General features: G+C 39.9%; 1 protein-coding gene across 1 annotated transcript; it reads right to left on the bottom strand.

Annotated features, from left to right (window-relative positions):
• Positions 1 to 872: 872 nt before the first annotated feature.
• Positions 873 to 4463, bottom strand: LOC148425473 (delta-type opioid receptor-like). Its single transcript, XM_088411445.1, has 3 exons — positions 4137 to 4463; positions 2509 to 2864; positions 873 to 1514 (listed from the first exon to the last, which is right to left on the bottom strand). The coding sequence occupies exons 1-3, from the start codon at positions 4385 to 4387 to the stop codon at positions 985 to 987; spliced, it is 1137 nt and encodes a 378-aa protein (XP_088267571.1). The 5' UTR covers positions 4388 to 4463; the 3' UTR covers positions 873 to 984.
• Between the last annotated feature and the right edge of the window lie 9934 nt (positions 4464 to 14397).

The raw sequence follows: 14397 nt of genomic DNA, 5'->3' as shown, positions 1-14397 counted from the left end.
TGGTTTTTTTGTGTTTTTTTTTACCCTCAAAACAATGCCAAGCGCAATTATAGTTGAACAGCACCCCAGATCTTTCCTCCTGTATTCACAAAAGTAACATTAGCTCAGCCCGGTGTCGCACTCGCAGAGATGTCTGTATTTTTTGCATGTGCCTGTGCTGTGCTCGTTGAACACAATAAAAGGTGCTTGATTTTCCTCTCAATTGCTAAACACACAGCCACACGCTTCCGCGTTTTTCTGTCTTTCGCTCTCTCCATCACAAGCAGTCAGCTATTGTCTAGTGTGTGTGCCGCAAATACGATCACTATTCAGCAGGAGAGCGGGCTCGGATAGTTTCCTTGGGCCACCGTGAGATGTTCAGTAATTTCATTGGTCAGATGTGACGAGACTAGGTAAATGTATTGACAGCTAGAAGTGCAATAGTAAAAAATAATAAACTGCATCACATTCAAAACTGCAGGGCTAAAAATGTCTGGAGTTTTTTTTATATGTTGTATACAATATATACTGTACATATATTGTTTGGTTGGAAATTTCTGGTATTTTTTTATATTATTTTCTTTCTTTTGAGTTACCTTTGAACTACAAATGAATTGTATCCGTGACTTTGTATTTCTATATACATATTTTTGGATAAAGTTTCCAATTTTATGTAAGTGGCATTCCTAAAAGCCTTTTAAAAAGACTGCCCGTTCCCCCCTTTATCTTGTCACTCATCTGTCTGTACATTAATATCCACCAGTTTAGAATATACAGGCACACGATGGGATTTTTTTTTTTTTAACGTTCTGAAATTGTTTTCAGGATTTTGAAAGACAAGCATTGAGTCTCCTCGCGAGGAATCCTTCGCCTGAAGTCTCGGGCGTGAGCTTGACCTAAAACTGCCAGGAGTGGAACTAACACCAACATTCACACTCCTGTGGTGGAGAACTGTGTGATTTCGGTCTGGAGGTCCTCCTGGATCCCTACTCGGTCCACGCCTAGTCACGCAGGCGGTCTCTCTCTGGTGGCCGGGGCGCAAACGGACACGGGCTCCCTGGTGCTGTTGCGACCGCGAGAGAAGCTGTGCTGCTCCGCACGTGTGCGATAGGGCAGACAGAAATCCCTGAAGCATCTTTTGAAGTTCTCATCCAGGAAGGCGTACAGGACCGGGTTGAGGCTGCTGTTGGTGTAGCCCAGGGCAATGCACAGATGCCAGCTGGCCATCACCAGCAGGTTCTTGTGGTCGATGTTCACCATGGTCTTGACGATGATGAAGATGTGTATGGGAGTCCAGCAAATGATGAAGGCTGCCACCACCACCAGGACCATCCGAGTGATGCGCCTCAGGTTCCTGTCCTTCTCTTTGGACCCAGAGAGGAGACGGACGCTCTTGAGCCGCAGGATCATCAGACCATAGCAGACGGTGATGACAAGCACGGGCACCAGGAAAGCGAAGATGAACACACAAATTTTCGTCACCATGTCCCAGTACCATTCCGGTTTGGGAAATATTATTCTGCAGTCGATGTTGCCTGTGGAGATAAAAACGACAACACTTGAATGGAGGCTCATGTGGCTAGGCAAATTCAACTTTAATAACCCAGCTCAATGAGTTCTCTTCTATGGTCTCATTACTCCCTCGATTCAACACAAGCACCTACTGCTGGAAAAAGAGGCGGCTTTGTACAACTAAGCTGACTACATCTCAAGGTGGCAAAAGTACACACATCCTTTACTTGAGTAGAAGTAGTTTACAGTACCCTACAATCATATAAAGGTGTTTTAATATGCCAAGTTTTGAACCTTGGATAATGAATGCACTGATTTTCGAAACTCAAGTTTCGTTGACACTCGGGCCAAATGAATCTTATTGCGCTAGTGAACAACAGAGTTTCAGGGTCTTCAAAATGATGTGAATGAGGTAGATTGGTCCCGAAGGTCCTGACATCAAATATTGTAAGGTAGCGAGCAATGAAACAGCATGTGCAGCCACTTTGAAATATCCCATATAAATGCAACAAGATTTTGACCAAATGAAATTTCTTTGAGACAGCTTCTTGGAACTTAGATGCCGCAAGATGATGGCAAAGCCTTATTTTGGGGCGGCATGCCTTGGGAAGTTAGCCCATTTTGCGAATCTAATTTCACGTGACCGCAATCGAAGATGTTTAGCTTCGAATTAAGAGCACATTAACTGGAACATGAAGCTTACTTTTTTTCAATGATGAAATGTTTTTTTTCACCCAAGTACCCCCTAACCAATGCAAAGAAGAACAAAAAGACAAAACGGAGCGCTGTGGTATTTCTGGGTGCATTTTATTTAGCAACTCCAGAGAATAGATTGTGGGAGAATCGTCTGTCTTATTTCTGGCTCGTCTGCGCGAAAATCCACCAATGACAACGCACATGAGGATAAAGTAATTCAACAAATTGCTGAATTTTGTCATAGCGTCTCCTTTGCGAAGTGGTATAGGCCTTTATTTTAGCAACTTTTATCCCGACTGGTAGCCATTTGTAGCTCCTCACCTTTTTTTGTCGCCTTGCTAACGGCCATGATCATCACAGGCACCGCAATGACCGACGAGAGAATCCAGATGCAGATGTTGATGATCTTGGCCTTGGCTGGCGTGCGGAAGTCGAGGGCCTTGACAGGATGGCAGACGGCCACGTAGCGGTCCACGCTCATCATGGTGAGTGTGAAGATGCTGGTGAACATGTTGTAGTAGTCGATGGCGATGACCAATTTGCACAGCAGCTGCCCGAAGGGCCACGTGCTCATGAGATAATTGGCGCTCTGGAAGGGCAAGGTGCTGGTGGCCAGGGCGTCGGCCAGGGCCAGATTGAAGATGTAGATGTTGGTGGCCGTCTTCATCTTGGTGTACCTGGCGAGGGGCGAAGCACCGTGAGCGCGCCGAGCAGCAACGTCGGCAGCGTTTTGTTATGTCTGCTGCGGTCGGCTCCCGATTGCCATTAAATCATAACGAGGTTAGAAACCAAACTACTATATGGATTTTAGCCTCATTTCCTCTCTCAAGCCAATGATACGCAGTTTTACCCAGGATAATAAAAGCTTTTTAGATGCACGAAGCTGTGATGGTGTTACGACTGCATGAGAGCCTTCTGTTCTGCCACAATGCCTGTAACCTCCATTAAACTGCACTTGTATAAAATGACTCCTGCACAGAAAGCCTTCACTTCTCCTCTCGCATGTGTCGATTGGACCATGATTGCTTCTTTTTTTTTTTTTTTTTGCAGCCTGCGGCAGCCTCTTTCTTTGTGGCACTTTTAATCAAACTGCTTCATGCATATCAGCTTCAATTCCTGACTAATCAATACAATCAGTCATCAGAGTGATTGATGCGTTAGCTGTGCAAATACATACATCGATTTGACAAATACATCGCTCACGAAGAAAAAAAAAAGGTGCCGTGAGGACGTTTTAGTGCAAGGCTCAGCTGGAAATCGCACTCCCTTGTACCCTCCCTGCTTGTGAGTATTAACTGTATGAGGTATGTGTTAGTGTAGCACTAATATAGCACTAACACAAGAAAAATGAAAACATCATTAGCACTTCTGTGATCATCCGGTTTTTGGGAAATTGTGTTTAGAAAAATGCTGTACAAATGATAAAAATCATCATCATCAAGTTATTTAATAAGTTATTAGTTCTAAGTGTTAGTATTTCTATTGTATTATTAGTACCCGTAGTACCCATATCAATTAAAAAAAGGCTATGCAATATTTTAGCAGTCCAGCAATACCATAATAAGTACAGGTTACAAATAATTTCATTTAATTGTGGAAAAAATAATCCACTTGCTTTTAATTCAATTATAGTGAAGCCACAGGAACATAGTTACAAACAGCAATTGCTGATATTGATAATAATGCAAATGTTCAAAAACAAACACTTCGGTGCAAAATGAATAGATATTACAAGCATGTGTGCACATTATGTGTGTGTGTGTGTGTGTGTTTCACCTCAAGAACATAAAGTAGATTAAAGTATCGTAATAGTTATAGGCTTTCAAATACAGTAATTAACACACCATATGAATTGATTCAGCTCATCATTTGGCTATGAGCCGAGTATTTACAGCGTCAGTATTGTTATTATTATTGATAATGATACGGTTGCTCGGCGTTGCTCTTACCTGACCACGCCGTACATGACGAGGACGTTGCCCAGCAGTCCCACCACGCAGATGAGCGAGTAGAGGGCCGTGATGCACACGGCGATGACGACCCTTGCGGTGTCGCGACCCGCGGGCGCACTGGTACCGTTGGTCGCGCTGGTCCAGTTGGTCCAGTTGGCCGGGACGCCTCTCGGGGAGTCGGGGAAGGTGGCGTTGAAGGGTGGGAACGACACGTACATGTCACCCGGAGGGAAAGTGGGGAACTCCATCGTTAATAAAACAAAAACAAAGATTTGTAGCGTTTTTTTTTTTTTTTAAGTCAATGGGAGATCGTTAGTAGACGGTGCTGACGGTAGGCAACTGAGACTGCGATTGTCACAGCGCGTGGTACTCTCTCTCTCTCTCTCTCTCTCTCTCTCTCTCTCTCTCTCTCTCTCTCTCTCTCTCTCTCTCTCTCTCTCTCATCCCTCACTCACCCCTCCCTCCCTTTACGATTCTTTTTAGACTATAGTATTTACTCTGTGGATGGCGTACAGAATGTTTACACAGTATGCAGAGAATTAAGAATTATTGTATTATAGTCTACCTTTATTTTATGATTATTTTTTTTCTCGATATTTTGCCAACCAATTTCTGTTACTTTTCCTGAACCTTTCAAAGCATTTCAAAATGTTGCAAAAATTCAAGCGTCCTTGGAATTTTTTTTTTCTCTCAGTCCGAAATCTTACAGTTCTCCCACAATTTAACCTGGTATTTTGCAGTTTTTTGACCAGTTTGGGGTCATTTTCTTCCACATCATTCTGGAGTATTTTAACTAAGGGATGGCACACTCTAAATGTGGAACTTTGACATGTTGTCAACATCTGGGTGAAATTTAAGCTCCCTTGTGTCTTTTCCAACGCTTTCCCATTGATGTCAAATGCCAATGATGTAAAGAAAAAACGAATGGATAAAATACCGCAGATGGGTTAATATTTTTCACTCTGAAAATGCTCATTATTCTCATTAGAGAATTTGAAAATGCATTGGGATTCAAATTTCTAAGTGCTTAACTCAGTTACTCCTCAAATGTCTGTTTTGTTTAAAATCTGGAGAACCCCCTAAAGTTTCTTCAAGTACCCCCAGGGGTACTAGTACCCCCCTTTAAAAACCACTGCACTAAACCTCTACTAACAATTAATTTCCTATGACAAAATGAACATTCCGAATCAAATTTGTTTTACTATCTGACCAATTAAAATAATTCCAACGAACTCTTCAGCCACATATTTTTTTCAGGCTTTCCAAAAAGTAGAAATGTTCTTTTTTTCCCACCCTATTCTCCACATTTTCGACTCATCCAAACCATTCCAACATGTAACTGTTCATTGCATACATGGAACAATTGTTTCAAATAATTTCTAAATAAATGCAAAGAAAAAAATATTGCCTTTTCTTGTTAGTACCGGTAATTTTCACCTTGTTTTTGACCAATTCTCTTTGTCCAAATTTACCTTTTCACTTCACCGTTACCACTGCATTGCTTCAAATTCCAAATCAAAACGCAACAATTCAAATGTTTGGGGTATTTTCTTAAAAACCAAAATTTGTGGTCTGATGAGACAAAGATGGATCTTTTTTGCATGCATAGCAGAAAGCAGCTCATCACCTGACCAATACTATCACAAAGTAAAACACGGCAGTAGTAACATCATACTGCAAGGATGTTTTTCGGCAAAGGAAAATACTTACGGTCAAGATGCACACCGATACCAATGTGCGGAGAGGGGAGAGGCTTCAGGCCAAAGCCCAGAATTGAATCTGATGGATCGTCTCTGAAGTGTTCTGAATAGGATCGTGCATCAATCCCCATCCTACCTGATACACCTTGAGAAGTGCTGCAAAAAGGAATGCCCAAAAAGACCAGAGACCGTAATTGGTGCTAAAGGTGCATTAACAAACTCTTAATCAAAGACTGCGAATACATGTGGGCATGTAATTTCTTAGTTTTTAGAAATATAGGAAATCATCTTCATTGCTTAAACTTTTTAATGAAGACATATTTACTTTTCTGAAGTATGACTAAAGGAAAAAGGGTTTTCTCATGCATTATGTATCTACAGTAGTGTAATGTGTGTTGTAACATTTTGTGGAATTAGCCCGTCATTGCATTTTTACGAGGCTGTTATCATGTTCAGGTTCAGATATATTACTTTATACTTATTCAAATACTAGCTAGGGGCTTTTTTTATTCATATTTGTTGCCTTCTTAACTGTTGATGTGGGCAGCATATGGATCAGGGGGCATGTTTTTTATGAGTAGAAAAATATTTTTGGAATAATATTAAACATTGTTTCTGGTTTACAAAAATATTGACTAAGAAAACACACAATGCCATTATGGTGAAATGCAGTGATAAGTCTCAGCACTTTAACTCATCTGGATAGCAATTGCAATAATCACATGGTGTTTTCATGTTAGCCGATTTCCATTCAAATGTGACCGTTGCGTCCAGAGTCTCCTTTTGTATTTGTCACTTTGTAGCGCCAAAAATAAGGAGCTCATTTTACTTTTTCCCTTTGGCCATCGGGGGGATTCATTGTTTTGCTTTTGCTTTTCAGAATCACAATGCAGAATCAAAATTGGTCAAGCTACAGCTGGACTTGGCCAAGATATTGGACAAAGCCTAGGCCACCCCCTAATAAATAGGAACTACCTCTGCCTCAAAAATTGAGCATGTAAATTTTAAATGGACTCATAATTTACTCAAATGAATGTATTTTACTATCATTCCCAAGCCGGCACTAATTACTGTGCTACATACAATTATGTTATATAGTATGTGTAAGTAGTCTCTTACCTCTAAGTTCTAGTGCTAAGGCAACAGCATGACTTAATGAATCAGCAAATTTATGTAGTATGTTGAACACATTAAAAAAAAAAAAAAAAAACATCTGCAACTCCCCGGACTAGCGGTTCTAAAATGGAAGAACAAGTACCCCTGTGAGCATGCGATGGCACTTTGGGGAGTATGTGAGATTTTAACAGGGCTTTTGCAGGTATCAGCAAATTTAATTTAATGCGGCCCTATTATAAAAAGTCAACTTTTTGGAGATTTTACCCGAGCTACAATGTTGATTTCTCTCCCTAAACAACCTCAAAGTGTTATTTTCCTTCACTGGTGCATTTCTAAGCATTTCTCTTGCTCGTTTTCGCCTGACAGTTAGCATTAAGCATTTGTAAGACTGTTAGGTTTAGTCCACAAATCCCAGTTCCAGGTCAATTCCGCACTTCTTTATTGAGCCATTCCTCTTCCTGTTTTTTTTTTTTTTTTAAAGCGGTGGGTGCCGGTACATGGGCATAGCTTGCGGCCTGTGTTAGCGGAGCCATTAGCCCACGCGGTGTCACTTTGCAGTCACCTCAATGAAATTACCCGACTAACCCACAGGACTAATGAAATTACCTGTCGCTAGGCAGGCTGATGAAATATTTAACAAGGTTTTCAAAGCCAATAATAGAGCAGTAATCATCATAGCGGATTCTGATTTGACGTTTGTGAATGATTGTGTTGTTTTTTTTTAGCTTCTAGCTTGTGCATTGATGTGAGTTATTGACTTGCCATCCAATATATTTGTATGCATGCACAAAGAAAACAGAGGCACGTAATGGTTTATATTAGTCAATATTTAATCGATTCTACAGCTGTTCAGGCAAACGAAATACTGGCTCTTATCGTAATTGATCAAATAGTTCGACAGCAACTTTTACAACCTTTAGGCCTTCAAAACGTCTTTAAAATTGAAGGTTTCAAATGTTACGGCTTCAGATGCGGTCATACTTTGCAGTTGCAGTAATTGTTGATTTGTGCACAATGAATTCTCAAATGTTTGGGAAACATTCATGGGCTATATTCTCCATATGTACCTTAACCTTAAAAGTGGAAGCGACTGTTCTTCTTCCACACAATGTAACAAAGAGATACAACTGGCTTAGTTGTAGACAGTTAATTTACATCCTTACATGTTTATAAAAGCCTTACAATATAGTCAACAAGTTTTTTAGCAGCCAATGTAATTTTCGGTAAAAAAAAATGGACCCAGGTTTCCAAAACGGCTGCCCAGACCATATTTTGGACACCTCCATTATACAAGAATCCACAGTGAGTTAATCACCGGCAGAAAAATGGTCCAGGCTACAGAAGAATATCTCTTTTTGTTATTGTCATGCTATAGATAGATCCTTTGTGTCTTTATACAATGAAGTGCCACAAGTGAGCACTTCACGGGAGTTGAAGCATCCGTTTATCTATGCTGTACAAATAAAATATACAAGCACCACTTTTTCTTTTGCTCTCATTTTTTTAACGAGTTAAACTTAAGGATGGAAACCTTTCAGGATACTTGTGCTATGCAAGATTTTAGATTTTGGTATTGATTGATGCCAAGTAAATGGTAAATATTGGTAAATACTGGTGCCAGTATCGGTGATACCAATAACAAATACTTCGAGGTTTATAAAATATTATGATATTTTAAGTCATTTGCGCGGCACAGTGACTGGTATTCACGTCCACCTCACAGTTCGGAGATCGCTGGTTCACTTCTGGCTCAAGCCTTCCTGTGTGGAGTTTGCATGTTCTTCCCATTCCCGCATGGCTTTTCCTGTTACGTTTCAAAAATATGCATGGTGGGTGTATCTTACACACTAATTTTTCCTTAGGTGTGTTAGTTAGAGAGAAGGTTTTTTGTGTGCCCTAGACAACTGGGATAGGCTTCAGCACACCGGTGACCCTTGTGAGGACACAAAGTCAAGATAATAATTCCTTAGACAAAAATGCTGGTCATTATTTGTACTTGTAAAAGAAGGCCTTTGTGAATAGTTGATTTCAATATACAGTAGATTCAACACAATGATAAATTAGTTTGCTTTCTTTGAGGACAACAGAAATCTGTGATTATTTTTACTGTTGAAAGGCTGATATTCAAAGGATTTGGAAAATTTTGAATAGAACAAGGTCAAGTCCAAATAATGATGATGGTGATTGTTATTATTATTATTGTCATCAATTTGTTAATTGCTCAGTTGTTCTTTAATTGACTGATTGCACCACTGAAACGGGTTATTCATTTTTATATAATTGAATAGCATTTTAATCTCACAATGATTTTCTAATGAGGCTACTTCAGGGTTCTTGAGGTTTTAAAAGAGTTTCTGCAGGTAATGTAATGCATTTAAACTCATCATAGGAATATAATATTATCTTTCCAAATTAAGAGCAAATGTATTGGAACAAGAAGAAATATGTCACTAAATTTGATCACAGTCTCCACTATCCACTACCACTGTTTGTCTTTATTTAAGTAAGTTTTATATCCATGCGCATCGTCATTGGTTAAGAGGTACGTCAGAAAAAGGCATCATTCGTCTTTCCATTACTGACCGTCAACTGCATCGACAACCTCCTCGTTTAAATTGTTGTTGTATCCGCTCCCCTTCCTTTCTTGTTCACACAGCTGTCTATGCTGTAGCTGCAATAATTGGCTCCCTACCCTCCCTCATGTCCTCACACCTTAGTGGTGACCTGTGATTGGTTTCTCTCTGGTTCTATCACAGCCGCTGGGCCGTTCAGGTTATGTTTAGTCATTCTGCATGTACTCTGGCAGCTTTTCGATCGTAATTATTATATCAGCTTGACAGCTTTTCTTTTCTGGTGTTTCTTTCATGAGAATAATGACTTGCAGAAAAAAAGTTCAACAATGGTCGATTAGAGATGTAAATTGCGATTGGAGGCGAAGAAGCAACAACCCCTTTGCTAAAGAATGACAAAAGGGGTTGGTGGGGCAGCAGGGTTATCAAACAGACAGTTGAATTGCGCTTATAACATCTGGGGTGTGCTCAGTGCTACATTATGGGCCTGACAGTTAAGCCCCCACGCTGACAACGAACTGATCACAACACTCAATCTCAGCCACAATTGTCCAAATGGGACAGCTCACATCAAACGAGCTACGCTGCGGCTCAGAAATGAGCTAACTTTAATTTCCGATACCAGGAGGGGACTGAGCGCTTCTTCCTGGGGTTATATTTCTCTTTAGTCCTCGAATGACACCGGAGACGGGAACAGCCCCCATAAAAACTTTGCCATTCAAGAGACACTTTCCGTTTTGTTTACCCTTTTAAGCATACTGACTGACCTTTTTAAAAATTGAAAACGGGAGTAGATGTACAGTGGACCGCACAAACGAAATGCTGTTGTTAGTTGGGTTATGGTTACAGCACTCTCTGCACTCAGTTATCCCTTGGGGAAAATCACTTTTGATTAGTCCTAACAGGCAGTAAGATTACACACATCACTCCTTGGCCAAAGGAAATCTTGGAAAACATTTTGCCAGTCTTTGCAGAAAAGAAGGAAAGGAACAACAAATGCACAACGCAAACTCTTTATAAAGAGTGAGAGCTTTTTTTTAAAAAAGTTAAAAAAGTGTCTTTTTCAAATATTTGATATTAGAGACATTAGTTACTATACATAGGAGCAAAAACTACAAATCTTAACATTCAATTATAACAAAGTAGTAAAATAAGTTTTTCAAGTCAGTAAAAATAGTGTACTCAGTAAAAGTATGTAAGTAAAAGTAATAAAAGTCAAAATAGTATTTATACATAAAAGAGTTCATATTACTAAGATAATCATTTATTCTCATTTCGAGCTGAATAAACTGGCACAATTGGACGAGTGATCAGCATGTCCGCCTCACGGTTCAGTCTCCAGGTCAATTCCAGCCAGCTCCAGCCTCCCTGTGTGGCGTTTGCAGGTTCTCCCTGTGCCCGTGTGGATTCTCTCCGAGCACTCTTACATTCCAAAAACATGCATGGCAGGTGCATTGGACACTCTAAATTGCCCTAAGGTGTGATTTGTCGCATGAACGGTTGTTCGTCCGGATGTGCCCTGCAATTGGCTAGCAACCAGTTCAGGGTGTCCCCAGCCTACTCCCCGTAGACGGCTGGGATAGGCACCAGTGAGCCAGCAACCCTACCGAGGATAAGCGGCTAAAGAAAATGGATGGATGGATGGATGGATTTTGAATTGAATCAGTTGTAGTTCATTTCAGCTTGAGACCCACTCAGTGGCCACCACACAGTTCATCACAGTTCAACCAAATAAACTTGTGAACATTTCACCCTAAAAAAAAATGGTTGTTTCCTGTCCCCTCCATCACTAAAAAAAGATGGTGTCATGAGATATCCAGCTTTGGTTAGAATATCCATTTCAACTAATAGGACACCACTACTTTTGTTGTTCCCTCATTTTCCAGAGCCCCCAAGTAGCACATAAAGCCAAAGGTCCTGGTTTAAAACAACACACGTTTCACTGAGATTTTTTTACAAATCAAGCAAATGAACACCGGAATAAAAAAGAGGGAAAAAGAAATCAGTCAAATTCAAACGATTTATTCATTACTCTCTTTACATTAAATCATTTGCAGCTGGACTGCTTTGGTTGTCTACTAGATGTTTCACCTCTCTTTGGCGCAGGTGTTTTCAGTCCATCAGAGGCTCCAGCCTGAGTGTTGGTATGGAAACAAAACCATTCCTTAAGTTAGAGTCATGCTCCATTTGCAGCATGCAGCAATAAGACACAATGTAGAATATATATATATATATATATATATATATATATATATATATATATATATATATATATATATATATATATATATATAATGTAAAATATATATATATATATATATATATATATTGTGAATAAAATTGATGAAGACCTTATCACGGCGACAAATTCAATCTCAGACATTTGAAGCACTTGGAAGTCAATCAGCATCACAATGTTTGTATTTGACTAGATGTATTTACAGCCTTTCTTAATTGATCTTGAATAATACAATAGCTTTCTCTCTCTGGGCTATAATGCTTGTCATATTTCATTTGCTAGTTTCTGCTATTATAGTTAAGGGGATTTTTTTTTTTTATCTGCATTCAACACCTGGTGCCTGCCATGAGTTTTTCACCAGTCTGACGTGTGCCTCAGACTTTGAAAAAGGTCAAAGAGAAGCAAAGCGTATCATGCCATTTTCTTTCCCATGTCGCCGGTATGGGCCACTGCAAGAGAGAGCTTTTTCTCACAATTCACATGTATTTTGTTCGTCGCCTCTCGTGTGAGACAAATGGTCCGTTCAACCTTTAGGTGTGATGTGTGTCATCATTCTTCAACTCATAGACGGACTATTAATTACATTACATTATGCCTGTGATTGTACAATCGCATGTAGCCCGAGGGAAATATTGGGTCTCTCTGGAACGCCTTGCCAGGTTTATCCTTAATTTCCGCATAGGGCTCACTTGGAGGATTCCATACGGGCAGATTCAAAGCCACCAATTGCTTAGGTATATTACCACTCATATTTAATATATATTCGGATTAAATGTTAAAATCAAAACTGCAATGCCGTGACCCCCAAAACTGATTTATTGACAGTTCAGCCGTATTCCCCGATGGCTTAGTACAAGTATCATTTATTCATGTTCCTCATGACTGCAAGGCGTGCTGTTATACCAAATCGATATTTGCTGTGAGTAGATTGAAAAAGAGAAAAAAGAAAGTTATATACCAACCACACAGACCAAAACAGCAGGTTCCTTCTGGTTTCCTGGGAGAAATGATGCTGCTAGAAACCTGATTCATTTTGGAAGTCAGGATCGCGTAAAAGTGAGCTGGATGTGCTGTGTGGGCGAATGGATGTGTGTGGGAGTGGACAGTGTCAACAAGGCAAAGCCATTAATTGCGATTGCAGTGTCAGGAGCTCACTGAGATAAACACTGACACAGGCTTTCAAATACTGTGTTGTTCACTTTACCTTTTTATAAAAAAGAAAAACAGAAATGTGTATGTGCGTGTGTGTGTGTGTGTTGGGAGGACTTTTTTTTTCCCTTGCAATACAATATCGTATGAATACACAGTTTGACTGAAAAGCCACCGGCGCCTGCTGTTTAGTGTAGTTGTGGTGCACAACAAAGTGGACCTTGCTGTGTCCGGCACACAAGATCAGCGGGCAAAGAGGCAAAAAAGACGGAAAAAAGAACAGAACCCACAATAGAAATATTTAATAGGGGCATGTTCAGTGCTTTTCAGATACTGTATTAATCTTCATGTCACTACACGGCAGTATGTGAATGGATATGTTCACATTTGCCTCATTTTTCATAATCCCCCCAGCACTGTATGTTTTTACTTGAGTTTTTGAAGAAGCACATCTGCAGAAACCAGAGACGAATTTCTGAGGCTACTAAAGCTTGTCTTAAACTTGTTTAAAATTCGCAAAATATTTTTTGTGACTTGAATGAGTCTAAATATATTTTTATTTCTGAAAATGAATGTCCATCATGAAAAAAACTGAAATAGTATGTAGATGGTCATCGTAATCATCTGATTGGTTTACTTGAACATTAAGCGCCATGCATGCAATATTTTATTTGCAGGCATGTCAGCCAATGAAAATTTAGTCCTATCAACTTTAATTATTAGTGACCATTGTAGGGATAGTCCACGTATTTAGGCTTATTTATTTTCCTGTGAACTAAACTATTTGTATGTACAATGAATACCTTTAAAACAAATTTCCACTTGCTGTCGACTGAAAATGACGTCAGAGGTAAGCTGCTGCCAACAAAGTTCCTCTAATTTTTTGAATGAAAATAGTATTTTCATGCCTCAAGGTTTACTCTTGATCTCATCTGGACTAGGACATCATTTGAGCAGTGACCTTTGAGACTCAAACTTGTTTTGGTTTTGATAAAGGTAGAAGTGACAACACTCATGCCCCTAATGCCTCAGCAGTGCCTCAAAATTCGGCAGCTTTAGGGAGTCCAACCCTGACTGGAAACAAATCCAATTTACTCCTAGCATTGCAGACAAACCTCTGACATTCTTGAGGTTTAGGGACCAATTAGCTCATGTAAGGCTACCGTTATCTGAGTCTCCCACAGGATCCCACGAGGAACTGGAGGCCTTCTCCAAGTCTCCAAACCATTTTTCCCATGCACCTTTTACGATTCTCCTGATGCTGGCCCACAGGTCCACACTGACAAATGTTTTATAGGTAGGGTTCAGTTCTAGCTTCTGAATAGCATCTGTGGATGACATTAGTTGCTGGACACAATGTTTGTGTGTCCTTGCTCGGGTCAGTAAGCTATTTATTTTAAAATACAGTATGGCTATTTTGCTGCCGTATAAATGCAGTAGATCATATCGAGTGGTTATTCCAAAGTCTGAATGATTTCATAGGG

The sequence above is a fragment of the Hippichthys cyanospilos genome, chromosome 3 (genome assembly GCF_059441005.1).
Source record: "Hippichthys cyanospilos isolate Australia breed blue-spotted pipefish chromosome 3, RoL_Hcya_1.0, whole genome shotgun sequence".
Classification (NCBI taxonomy): domain Eukaryota; kingdom Metazoa; phylum Chordata; class Actinopteri; order Syngnathiformes; family Syngnathidae; genus Hippichthys; species Hippichthys cyanospilos.
Note: the sequence above shows the minus strand (reverse complement) of the source record. Positions and strands in the feature narration are given on the sequence as shown.

Excerpts from the sequence above, each read along its gene's own strand:
- LOC148425473 (XM_088411445.1), bottom strand. The coding sequence starts at position 4,387 with ATGGAGTTCCCCACTTTCCCTCCGGGTGACATGTACGTGTCGTTCCCA. Across the intron at positions 2,865-4,136 it reads GTCATGTACGGCGTGGTCAG|GTACACCAAGATGAAGACGG; the intron begins GTAAGAGCAACG and ends GCCCCTCGCCAG. Across the intron at positions 1,515-2,508 it reads TAGCAAGGCGACAAAAAAAG|GCAACATCGACTGCAGAATA; the intron begins GTGAGGAGCTAC and ends TTATCTCCACAG.